The 13,812-nt window shown below is 43.1% G+C and overlaps 1 protein-coding gene across 1 annotated transcript in view; it reads right to left on the reverse strand.

Annotated features, from left to right (window-relative positions):
- Positions 1-510: 510 nt before the first annotated feature.
- Positions 511-13,812, reverse strand: part of POU2AF3 (POU class 2 homeobox associating factor 3) — a 39,572-nt gene continuing 26,270 nt past the window's right edge. Inside the window, 4 exon segments of the mRNA XM_075840807.1 lie at positions 511-843; positions 2,006-2,217; positions 2,994-3,060; positions 6,784-6,878. Coding sequence (XP_075696922.1) covers positions 511-843; positions 2,006-2,217; positions 2,994-3,060; positions 6,784-6,878 — 707 coding nt within the window.

Consider the following 13,812-nt stretch of genomic DNA (forward strand, 5'->3'; position numbering starts at 1 on the left):
CAAAACTGATACATTGTGTAATGCCTAGTTCTTTCAATCCTTGAGTCATGCACCCCACTTCGCTCAGACCCTACATTAGGCATAACACAGTGTATAAAGCTAGTCACACACATTAGATAGTGGTCATCCAACAGCTATATCTCCGGACTCCCCCATAGACATCCACATCCACCGTGCCTATTGTATGTTTAGTTCAATGAGTAGAGGAAGGGGGAAATAAGCGGCACCAAAGGATTATGTAAATTGAAATCCAACAGCCTGATCCTTCTGTGCTGTTGGTCGACATCCACAAGGGCCACATACGAAATCGGCAGGTTCAGGAGACTTTGAGCTAATGTGTATGGCCAGGTTTAATCTTGCCTGGAGTGTGCCTATAATTATATCCCAATTTTATGCTGTTATATATTGTTTATTTTCTTATTTGTTTCTTACTGTTGCATTGATGCCTTTACATAAAGGAGTGTACAGATGACCGGATCAACATTTTATATGTAAAGTTCTAGTCACTGGTTAACTGTACATATTGTAGGTGTTGAGTTCCCTTGTAAGGAAATCCTCTGATGAGGTAAGATATCCCATATAGTCTGTATTAGCGTAAGCACAAGAATCTTGTGTATTTACTGGCTCTTGATAGTCCAGTCGGCAGCAATAAGCACAGTAACAGAATGTGGAATTGTTCTGGTGTTGGAAGACAGGATGATCCATATCAGCATATACACAACTCCTGTTGTGCTGGTGAGATGGAGAGCTGTAGCTCTGGGGTACAAACTCTAGGCCTTGGTAACTTGGTGAGTATTCAAAAGAGTTTGACATTTCGGATGAATCTGAAGGTGATTCTGGAGTCTGCAACAAGACAATACAAAACTCAATCATTCCAATTTTCCTCATTCCTTGCGTAAAATCATACATATGAGAAGATATCTCAGTGGCATTAGAAACTGGTGATGCATCTAGTATCCGGAGATCCCTGATCATTCGCTAGTGAGGCAATTAGATCATACACAAATTACTTTATCCTTAACTTTTCTATGAGAAAAGTTTGTAAAATTGTTGGAAACACACAGTATTTCCCTTACAAGGTCAATCTATTTATTGGTGTATAGATTTGGGGTTTTCTATTGCCTTAAAAGGCACCAGCAATTAACATAATGCACTTTTTAAGTTGTAGGTAGCCTTTGGCTTACAATTTGACTTCAGTAACATCTCCATATAAAGAGACCATGTGAAATAAGATGTCAGAGGAAAGGAGGGAAACTCTATTATATACTATTATACCTGAATGAAGCCTCAATGTAAGGTTCTGATGCAGAGCAACTGACCTTCTATTGTGTCTAGAAATTGCAAAGCGTTTTTTTCCGAGAGCCTTAAGCACACAAGGTCTATGTTATCCACCAAGCTTGTGTAGTAAAGAAGAGGGAAAGGCATATATATGTTCTCTATATCCCGTCACGTGATGATACCTTCCTTCAATTGTGTTGTGTTCGAGCAGTTGGGAGACATGTTAGATGCATCAACACATATATGAGTTTTGTTAACAAGCTTTTTAGCAAGAGCCTCAGAAAATTTCTATATGATAATACACGAACATCTTATGTGCATTTTCCCATTTATATTTTCATGTTAATATTATTCAATGGCATACTCTATGTATAATGTTACATGTTGCCTTAGGTAGGTTGAAAGGAAAGTGAAGTTTGTGGAAATGCTACTAATGTACTTTATGTGTAGATACGGGGAATGAATACATATAATGTACCTCTAGGAAGGATGATAGGTATAGAAAGAGAGAACAAGAGATGGAAGGGGGACAAGAGAGACAGAGAGAGGGAGAGGGAGACTGATTCAAAATATCCAAGTGTCCCAAAAATGTACCAATTTCTTGGTCATAATATTTGACAAGAAATGTTTACCGCTATGGACACTTTTAGTCAACCTGGGGGTTGACCTTTCATGTTCCTCAGATGTTATTTATTGTATCAAGGAGTAAAAATAGAACAAAAGTTACCATGTTCTGGTAGAAGATGGGAGATAGCTGGAAGACTTCTTCCTGGAAGCACAAAGACTGGTTCTGGAAGATGCTAAAGCTGGAGTCTGTGAGAGGCTCAGGGTGAAGGTAGGCATCCACAAGACTTTGCTCCTGGGCACCATAGACTGGAGGCTGCCTGGTCTCCTGGTTACTGGGTATGCAGGGTGTTGGTTCACATGCACTTATCATTTCTAGGATTAGAACACAAGACCATGGTTAGTTTTATGTATACAATGGAAAATTTGCATATCAAACAGAAATTAACTCTTTTGCATAATCTTGTTTGCCTTCAACAACAGACTTCATATTCTGATCATAGTTATGAGTGGACCGCTGACTCTCAGCACATCACATAATAAAAGCTCATTGTTCTTATTTCTTAGATGTTTCCATTTTGAATTCTGATGGATCCGATAAGTTCTGGGTAACATGTCATATAGGATATAATATTTATAACTGTTTGGTAAGGATTGGACTAGGATTAATGATGATGCTCAAGTAGTTAATTACTGTGTTGACCTTACAAGTCATTGCAATTCTTCTCAGAGTTAAAACTCAAGATAATGTAACAAAAATAAACCCCTTATCTCAAATGAGGATCAGTGTGCCTTGAGAATAAAACAGCAGCACTGTAAACTTGGGAGATATAACAACAAGATTTAATCTCTTTAACTCAGCAACAAAGAAACCGGTCTGCTGGTTTGAAGGGTGATATATCTTAAGATCCCCTACATACATTAGTCTACAAGATCAAATATGTAAAAAAAAAAAAAGAACAGAAACCCTTACATGGTTAACCCGTTGTCCTCATCTGCATTTCTTCTACCTTTTGACTGATCTGATTGGTTGGAGTAATTATTGAGTGGATCTTAAGCTGAGCTGTGAGCTTTCAGCCTTCCATGTATAAAGAATTCCCTGTGGCTTTCTAATGATTGAAACTATTATTTTTTTTAGAATTTTTTTAAACACCAACCTGAAAAAGGAGGAGGAGGAAGGATTGGATCTGAAACTTGCATTTTGTTCTGCCTGGGCTCCTGCATAAACAATAATAACAGAGAAATTTTGGATTAGATATGTTATATAGAAGAATTCTTCTACAAGAAGACAGAGGGGGTAAGTCAAATTTAATTTCATTTACATTGTTTTTGAAGAATGCCTTCATTGCTTGGTGTTATTATATTATATGTGCTGGGGTAGTAACATTATATCTTCTGGGGACACATCTCATTACTTTGTGCATACAAGAAAGACATTGTAGATAGGGAAAGTATTCAATTCTGATATGTAGAAAACACTTTTATGTAAAAAAAAAAACTGGCTTTATGGGCATCATACAGTAGGTCAAGCATTATCATAACTACCTGTCATATTTGGCTCGATTATGCCCTACTGCTGCTATTCCTTAAGTCTCCAACTCCTTAGCATTTATTCTATTTCTATATAGCTGAGTGAGAACATATAGCTATGCATCTTGTAATATTCAATGGAGCGACACTTTTTCCCATATTGAGAATCATTTTACAATGTTCCAGGAGAGGTGAGGTCCAGTAGCTGATACTACTGTTCCAGTATGGAAGGGTTAATGTTTAAAGGGACTGAGGTGTCCCAGGGTTGATAACTGTGGAATTGAAGGAGAAGGAGGGGTGAGCTTATGCTCACTGCTGGGTAAAGAGGCAGCTCATTCTGGTTATTGTTCACACAACATTAAGTTTTCAATGTCATGAACCAGGAAGTGCTAATGATTTACCTGGCAGATCCCAATGCAAATATTTCTAAGTATAAAACCCTTCCAAGACTGATGAAAGTAAAAAAAAAAAAGAAGAAAAAAGAAGAAATAAAATGATATATATACAAAAAATATATATATTTTTTTGGTTGGGACAGAAAGAGGGTTAGGGTTAGTTAACATACTTGGCAAGGTTTGCCCGCCCCCCTTTTTTAAAGTAATGATCACCACTCTACTCCATGAGGTCCTGAAAGAAATCATGAGGCTGAGGTAGGCAGTCACTGGCTTTGTACTTATTCTGGATCTACATGTTTTAGCAAGAAAATCTAGTATCTGATTCACTGCCCATGCTGGGACTTGTGGTTTTGCAGAATGTAAATAAAGGACTAATAGGGTCCATAGAATCTATACTCAGATAATCCTGACCTGAGCATTACATCTTGTCAGTGTCATTGAAATAAGACAAATGTACTTCTCTGAGCTCCTCAGTTCAAATCAGATGACATTAGTTTAATGGCATGACATAAGGGTTGAAATTTTACAAATGACTTCGTATAACAACCCCACCCCATTGTCACGGCAGTATCAGGACAGGTGAGTGCTATACACACCACCAATAACATAGAAAAGTCCATATATTAGAGAGATTTAAAGTTGTTTGAAATAAGGTTTTTTCTTTAATGGGAATCAGCCGCACTCTTGTCCATGGCTTGTGTTTGGTATTGCAGCTCAGCCCTGTTCAAGTGAATGCAATATCAGACACTGTCCATGGATAAGAGTGGCGCTGTCTCTAAGAAAAAATATTTTTTATCTGAAACAGTCCATCTTTAGTTAATGTACACTTCCATATTAGGGGACTACATAAAAAAAAACCTATTCCCTTATATACCCTTAAAACTATTCCATTATATAACTATTACCTAAGTCAATTCCTTCACAAGCAGTACTATCACAATATTGGAGTAAGGTAGTGGTGGAGAATTCACCCCTTCCTAAAGAATAACTCAGGACATTAATGGGAGCAATTACTGTATATACTATTCCCTAATATATTCTAGGCTCTTGTCAGGTCACATTATGCACATTTATCCCTAAGGCCTCAAACACACGACCGTAGCTGTGTGATTACAGCACGGACGGCCCGATGAGTGTCATCCACGGACCGTCTGCAATCACGGAAAGTGCACACACAAGAGTGCATTGAGTTTAATGAGCCCAGACTGAAAATGCGGCCCGTAAAATGAAAAGTCCTATTTTTTTTGCAGTCCGGGCTTCAGACAATGCACGGACCATGGAAACCATGCTCGTGTGCATTGGCCCGTAGGATATAATGTGCCCTATACTATCCACAATTGCACCTCCGCAATTGCGGATCGTATGCTGATGCAAATGCACGGTCGTGTGCATGGGGCCTTAAAAAGAAATAATTTATATGTTCAACAGTATTTAAATGGACACTAACCTTTCAAACAATTTATGCTAATCTATTAAAATGTTGTTGTTTTATCCATTCAAATTCGGTGTGAAGTTACTGCCACTAGGTGTCTCCCTTCCTGTAATCTGCTGTCCGCCTCCCATTGTCAAGAAAAATCTGTCCCTAGTTACAGAGCATAGGAGATGGGCTGCAGGAGGTGGGGTGTGTGTCACTTCAATGCCTGCTAATACAAGTCTATGGAGAAGGGAGGGGGGATCAGGAGAAGGGAGCTGGAGCAGAGTGAGAAATACACAGACATGCTGCCTATATAAGTCTGGGGAGAGGGGAAGGGTGAAGAGGAAGAGGGAGATGGAGCAGAGTGAGAAAGACAGAGATGTGCTGGTAAGATTTCTATGTTACCCCAGTGCTGGATTCTCATCTACACAGCTCATTACTGCTGTGTAATATACTCCATGCTGCTGCATCTTCTATATATGTGATAGATAAAGATGGGGGAAAAGGATTCTCCTCTGTGTGCAGTGTATAGAAGACATGATAGCAGTTAGGCTCTGCCCACTGCTAGAAAGAACCTGCAGAGGGGAAAACTGCTAAAAAATGCAGAATATGTCATTCCTGTACATTCTCCATGTATACACATATGACAGCTTATAATGAACACTCACTGTACAGTTTAATGATAAATCTGATTAGATAGTTTAGTCTTGATTCAAGATTATGTCTGTGTTGTTATTTGTGAGTGTTTGTAGTGTTTTGTAAGATATATTTGAAACTTTAAAGAAACACTGTTGGTAAAACGAATACACTGTGTTATGTATTACTAGAATTTAGTACTAGGGTCAAGTCACTTTACAGCCCTACATTGTGACTTGTTAATAAAATTCCCTCATCTTTATGCTTTCTGGACCACTCTGATGACATGCGGTAAGGGGAATATAAGGGTTAACTGTAGTACACTAGAGTCACTAGGTTATGAGTGAAGTTAAAATATAAAAGAACACCCTAGGCAACACTTAAAAATGGTGTTATACCTAGTGCAGGCACTGAGGGGTGCTGCATGACACAAGATTGAAAGAACACCAGAGTGAATCCCTGTGTCATGCACCGCCCCTCGGGCCCTCTACTAGGCGTAACACAGAGTATTTTATATTGTTTTTTTTATTTTTATACTTTAAATACTTGAGTCATTCTGGACGCAGCATACAGCCATTTCTAGTGATTCTTTTAATTTTCCAGTCCCTTCGTCTTGGAAACATTAATACTTGCCTATTTCCTTAAACTCTAGATATTAATCATGAAACCCCAGTAGTACATAACTTAATCTGTCACATGCACCCAGACAGGCTCACATTGTATGTAGATAGATTAGCTGAATATGAAGGCAGAGGACATAAGCCTCACTTGCATGTTCCACAAAGGCATTGTTCTCCTTAAACAGTCCGGTAACGTGCCCTATTAATGATTACATATATCTGGCACAGACTTACACAGGTGAGAAAAGCAAACAGTGGTGTGTGTCTATGAGACTGCAGATGTCGGTATTAATACTTGCTATTATGGTCTAATGACTACTGCACGCTTGAGGATTGGATGACTTACTGAGGCAGTCTTTTCTGCTTGTAGCGCCCTCCGCTGTTCCAGCATCTCTTTCACAGTCATCCTAACTTTAACTCCTTGGTACACCTTTGGTTTGGCTGAAAAACAAGTTGGAGAAAATGAAAATCGGCATAATGAAAAAATGAAATATCAAATGTGTCATAGAAAACATTATCCGAGTCATACTGCAATACTAAAGCTTCCGTTTACCTGGTATTTTATACTAGACACTGTAGAGATAAGCAAAGAAAGTCTGTGTAAATACTGTATTAGGCATTTTAGGCTTTTCTGTATTGTAAGAAGGCTGTACATATGTAAGCCTTGTGTTCATTCATCTGTGGATTTATTGACATTGCATCATAATGTTTTGCATTAATGTTTCTCAGAGAAATATTTCACTGCTTAAAATGTTAATATATCTATACTGTATATGGGTTAAACTCGTTTATTTGGGTCAAATGTGTTTTTCTGATATAGAGATCCAAATTCCCTGCAAGATTGTGAGTTAAAGGGGTTGCCACATGAAGAACATTGATCACCTATTCACAGGACACGGGATAAATGTACGATTGTTACAAGTCCGACCACTGGGAACCCCAGCGATCATGAGAGTGAAGGTCCTTTGTCCCCATTTGAATGAAGAGGCCAGTGGCGTGACTACCGCTATAGCAGCCGTAGTGGCTCCTACGTGGCCCGCAGCATGAGGGGGCCTGTGCCACCCGCCGGCACGGCCCCCCCCATTGATAGAGGCTCCGCTCTGTATGGCGTTATCTACAGGGGGGGTCTGTATGGCGTTATCTACAGGGGGGTCTCTATGGCGTTATCTACAGGGGGGTTCTGTATGGCGTTATCTACAGGGGGATCTCTATGGCGTTATCTACAGGGGGGGTTTGTATGGCGTTATCTAGAGGGGGTTCTGTATGGCGTTATCTACAGGGGGGTCTGTACGACGTTATTTACAGGGGGTCTGTGTGGCGTTATCTACAGGGGGGTTTGTATGGCGTTATCTACAGGGGGTCTGTACGGCGTTATCTACAGGGGGGTCTGTATGGCGTTATCTACAGGGGGGGTCTGTATGGCGTTATCTATAGGGGGGGGTCTGTATGGCGTTATCTACAGGGGGTCTCAATGGTGTTATCTACAGGGGGGTTCTGTATGGCGTTATCTACAGGGGGGTCTGTATGACATTATCTACAGGGGGGTCTGTGTGGCGTTATCTACAGGGGGGTCTGTATTGCATTATCTACAGGGGGTGTCTGTATGGCTTTGTCTACAGGGGGGTGTCTGTATGGCTTTGTCTACAGGGGGTATGTATGGTGTTATCTACAGGGGGGACTCTGTATGGCGTTATCTACAGGGGGGTCTGTATGGTGTTATCTACAGGGGGGTCTGTATGGCGTTATCTACAGGTGGGCTGTATGGCGTTATGTACAGGGGGGCTGTATGGTGTTATCTACAGGGGGGACTCTGTATGGCGTTATCTTCAGGGGGGACTCTGTATGGCGTTATCTACAGGGGTAGTCTGTATGGCGTTTTCTACAGGGGGGTCTGTATGGTGTTATCTACAGGGGGGTCTGTATGCCATTATCTACAGGGGGCTGTATGGCGTTATCTACAGGGGGCTGTATGGCGTTATCTTCAGGGGGATTGTGGCTGTAAGACGTTATCTACAGGGGGCTGTGTATGGTGCTATATATAGGGGGTGCTGTGTGGTGGAATCTATAGGGAGGCACTATCTACAAGGGGGGTTGTGTGATACCCAGCGTAGGGGGGGCCCCAGTCAAAAGTTTGCTATGGGGCCCAGTCTTTCCTAGTTACGCCCCTGGAAGAGGCGGTCATGCGTGCGCACTACCACTCCATTCATTCTCTATCGGACTGACGAAAATAGTCGAGTACAATGCTCAACTATCTCCCATTAAAATGGCAGGACAAGACCCATGTTCTCATGATCGTTGGGCAGCCCCATCGTTTGGACCCACAGCCATCATACATTTATCACCTATCCTATGGATAGGAGCTAAATGTTATTTTTTATGCCCCAACTCCTTTAGAGAGGATCTGTCACCCCTCCTGACTTATCTATTTTAGTAAATAATTGTATTCCCCATAAAATAACAATTCTATGGCATTTTCTCTTAGAATTCTTAGTTGTGCCGTTTCTCTGTTAAAACTCCTATAAATTTATGAATATATTGAGAACTGGCTGTTACCATTCCCCTTGTCAATGAGGCGTGTCCCTACACAGTCTCACTCTATCAGTGCTGATTGGACATTGTCAGACTGTGTAGAGACACACCCCCAACTGGTAACACCCAGGTGTCAATATATTCATACATTTCTAGGAGGAATAACAGAAGAACAACACAACACAGAGTCCTAAGAAAAGGTGCTCCAGAATTGTTATTTCATAGGGAATATAAGTATTTACTAAAACAGACATGTCAGGAGAGGCGACAGGTCCTCTTTAAAAGATACAATTTTGGAGCAACTATTACGTGTAAATGGAGTTGCGGAATACGCCATTCACGTCCTGAAACTGGCATTGACGGTAGTTCCGCTCCTGACACCAGACCGCCGTCATTGACGCATTGAAGGAAACACTGAACTCTTCCAATGCATCTACTGTGTGGCGGCAGGTCTGTGGGATCTGGACAGCTGGCGACCTTGGTTTAAATATAGGTCTGCTGCAATTTTTGTGGCTGTTTTTTAAGTCAAAGCCAGGAGTGTGGATCCAAAAAGAAGGAAAAGTATAACGCTAGTTACAGCGTTTTGCTGTGTTTTTTTTTGTCCTGTTTTTGCTGGCGTTTTTTGGAGCCTTTTTTTATGAGGTCAAAAATGCTGCAGTCAGAGGCTACTTTGAAGTCTATAGTGAAATATAGAAAGGCTTCTCTTTGGGACTTCATAACACCAGAAAAAAAATCATCAAAATGGCATCAAAAAAGCTTATAAAAAATGCCATGAAAAACACTTCAAATTCATGATGTTTTTTTTACAAGAATGTAAAAATGTTGAAAAATATTCTGCAGCGCTTTAGAGTAAAACTTATTTTTATGTAATCAGGGCAGTTGAACCCGTTTAAACTGGCAATAATTGAGTCATTATAATTCCCTGTAAGGTGCAATGAACGATGATCAGCAGTGCATGGAATAGATTGCGTTGTTGGGTTAGTTTGTTCTTTTATGAGACGCTTGAATAATTTAATGTGCCCCTGCGCTGATCACTAATATACACAGCATTAACCCTTTAATCAGCAAAATAGAGGTCAAACAATGGAGAAACTGACGCTGAACATTCCCTCGTCTCCTGCAGGCAGCCATATTTCATCATATTTCTAGGATTAGCGGACAGCGTTTTCTCCTGTATACCCTATCTATAGACTGGCACATATTGCTCAACAGACGGGAAGTCTCTGATATATCCGGAGGCAAAAGAGTCTTTCCAAAAGTGTCAAAAAAGTGGAGAAAAGGAGCTAAATGCGCGCCGCCTGTAATGCCCATTGTGTGCACTGTACCCTTGCCCAAAACAGCCTGGCACCGGCCACTGTGACTTCTAGATAAGTGCCAGGCCTCCGCTGTCTCACCTAGCAAGCAGTGAATAGAGGATACAAGACCAGGGAAGCGGCAGGGTGTGGCGCCTACTTCACGTGTATATGCGAAAGTAAGGGTATGTTCACACGCAGTAGCAAAATACGTCTGAAATTTACAGAGCTGTTTTCGCCTGAAAACAGCTCCTGATTTTCAGACATTTTTGTAACTACTCGCGTTTTTTGTAGCGTATTTTACGGACGTTATTGGAGCTGTCTTTCAATGAAAAACGGCTCCAAAAACGTCTCAAGAAGTGACATGCACTTCTTTGACGCGGACGTATTTTTACGCGCCGTCTTTTGACAGCGACGCGTAAAATTACACCTCGTGGGAACAGAAAATCGTAAAACCCATTGAAAGCAATGGGCAGATGTTTGTAGGCGTAATGAAGACGTTTTTTCAGGCGTAATTCCAGGTGTAAAATGCCCGAATTACGTCTGAAAACAGTGCGTGTGAACATACCCTAACAGTCAGCAGAGCTGTGTAATCACCATATAACCTTATACCCAGCACCAGGCAGTCACAGACCTGCTGTGTATATATGGGCAATGTCGTGCACAGCAAATCGGCTGACTTCATCTGTAAGACATCAGACATGAAGGGACAGATAGGTCTTTATGTGGGATAAGATGTATATAGTATATCCACTGATCTCAACTTGTACACAGCACCTTCCACCGCCCATATACCTGCTGTAAATATGCTGTATACAGTCAGGGGTGTAGCTAAAGGCTCATGGGCCCTAGTGCAAGGATTCAGCTTGGGCCCCCCTACCCCTCCCCAACACCACCAGACCTCTGCACACGCCTATGCCCAGTTTCCCTGCCCGACAGACCCCATAAATGCCCCCACAGTATAATGCCCCCCATAAATGCCCCCACAGTATAATGCCCCCCATAGCTGCCCCCACAGTATAATGCCCCCCATAGCTGCCCCCCACAGTATAATGCCCCCCAAAGCTGCCCCCACACAGTATAATGCCCCCATAGCTGACCACCACAGTATAATGCCCCCATAGCTGCCCCCACACAGTATAATGCCCACCATAGATGAACACCACAGTATAACGCCCCATAGCTGCCTCCACAGTATGCTGCCACCACAGTATATTGCCACCCATAGCTGCCACATACAGGATAATGACCCCATAGCTGCCCCATACACTATAATGCCCCATACAGTATAATGCCCCATACAGTATCATGCCCCCATACATTAGAATGCCCCATAGCTGCCCCACACAGTATAATGCCCCCACAGTATAATGCCTCCCATACAGTATAATGCCCCCATAGCTGCCCCATACAGTATAATGCCCCCATACAGTATAATGCCCTCCGTAACTGCCACATACAGTATAATGCCCCATACAGTATAATGCCCCCCATAGCTGCCCCATACAGTTTAATGCCCCATAGCTGCCCCATACAGTATAATGTCCCCCATAGCTGCCCCATACAGTATAATGCCCCCATACAACATAATGCCCCCATAGCTGCCCCATACAGTATAATGCCCCCATACAACATAATGCCCCCATAGCTGCCCCATACAGTATAATGCCCCCATTCAAAATGTTTTCCATAGCTGCCACATACAGTATAATTCCCCACACAGTATAATGTCCCCCATACAGTATAATGCCCCCCATAGCTGCCCCATACAGTATAATGAACCACATACAGTATAATGGCATCCATAGCTGCCACATCCAGTATAATGTCCCCAAAGAGTATAATGCCCACATAGCTGCCCCATACAGTATAATGCCCCATAGCTGCCCCATACAGTTTAATGCCTCACATACAGTATAATGCCATCCATAGCTGCCACATACAGTATAATGTCCCCAAACAGTATAATGCCCACATAGCTGCCCCATACAGTATAATGCCCCCATAGCTGCCCCATACAGTTTAATGCCTCACATACAGTATAATGCCATCCATAGCTGCCACATACACTATAATGTCCCCAAACAGTATAATGCCCTTATAGCTGCCCCATAAAGTATAATGCCCCCTTAGCTGTCCTATACATATAATGCCTCGCCATACAGTATAATGCCCCTCAGCAGCTACTATATGAACCCCCTCCCATACCCAGTATAATGCCCCCTTATATATGTACCTAATAGAAAAATAATAACATAATTACTTACCTCCCTGTTCCCACGACGGGTGGATGAGATCCTTCTCTTTCTCTGCACTGTGCTGTGAATGACTTGGGGCAGACAGGCGTGGTGACGTCACTACATCGCGCCTGCCTGCGCCGAGCCGCTCACGGCACAGTAAATGCTAGAGCAGGGCTCCATCATTTAACCCAATTGAATCTGCATCCTGCGCATGCGGCCCCTGGGGCTGTCATCTGCGGCCCGCGGGACACAGAACCGCTAGTACAGACTCTGCTCCGGGACTCTGGAATTTCCTGACATCGCAGTCCACATATGAAGAGCGATGTCTGGGGCTTCCCCAGAGCCGGAGACCCGTGCAGAGCGCTAGTATATTCTCTGCTCCGGGACTCTGTGGAATTCCCTGACATCGCTGTCCATATATGGACAGTGTGTCAGGGTCTTCCCCAGAGCGGAATCCCGGGCAGAGTGCTAGTATCGGCTCTGCTCCGGGACTCTGTGGAATTCACTGACATCGGTGTCCATGTTTGGACACACGATGTCTGGGGCTTCCCCAGAGTGGAGTCCCGGGCAGAGCGCTAGTACAAGCTCTGCTCCGGGACTCTGTGGAATCTTCTGACATCGCTGTCCATATATGGACAGTGTTGTCAGGGTCTTCCCCAGAGCGGAGTCTCGGGCAGAGTGCTAGTATAGGCTCTGCTCCGGGACTCTGTGGAATCTTCTGACATCGCTGTCTACATATGGATAGCGATGTCTGGGGCTTTCCCAGAGCTGGAGTCCCGGGCAGAGCGCTAGTATAGCCTCTGCTCTGGGACTCTGGGGAAGCCTTTGACATCTCTGTCCATACATCGACAGTGATGTCAGGGGCTTCCCCAGAGCAGGAGTCCCAGTGATGTCAGGAGCACAGCTGGAGTCCCAGGAAGAGCCTGCTAGCGCTCTGCCCGGGACTCCAGCTCTGGGGTTGCCCCTGACATCCATGTCCATATATGGACAGTGATGTGACAGGAGCAGAGCTGGAATCCCAGGTAGAGTGCTCTGCTCCAGGACTCCAGCTCTGGGCAAGCCCCTAACATCACTCTCCATATATGGACACTGATGTTAATGGCTTCCCCAAAGTTCTGGTGCAGAGCCTATGCTAGTGCTCTGCTCCGGGACTCCGGCTCTGGGGTTGCTCCTGATATCACATTGCGGTACAGGAGGATCCTCTGACATCACTGTGTATGGACAGTGAAGTCAGGGGCTCCAACAGTAGAGGATTCCACTCCTAGAGGGAGCCCCAATGGAGCTATCTACTTGGGGTGTGTGTGGCATTATCTG

This window comes from Rhinoderma darwinii, chromosome 10 (genome assembly GCF_050947455.1).
Source record: "Rhinoderma darwinii isolate aRhiDar2 chromosome 10, aRhiDar2.hap1, whole genome shotgun sequence".
In the NCBI taxonomy this organism is placed as follows: Eukaryota; Metazoa; Chordata; class Amphibia; order Anura; family Rhinodermatidae; genus Rhinoderma; species Rhinoderma darwinii.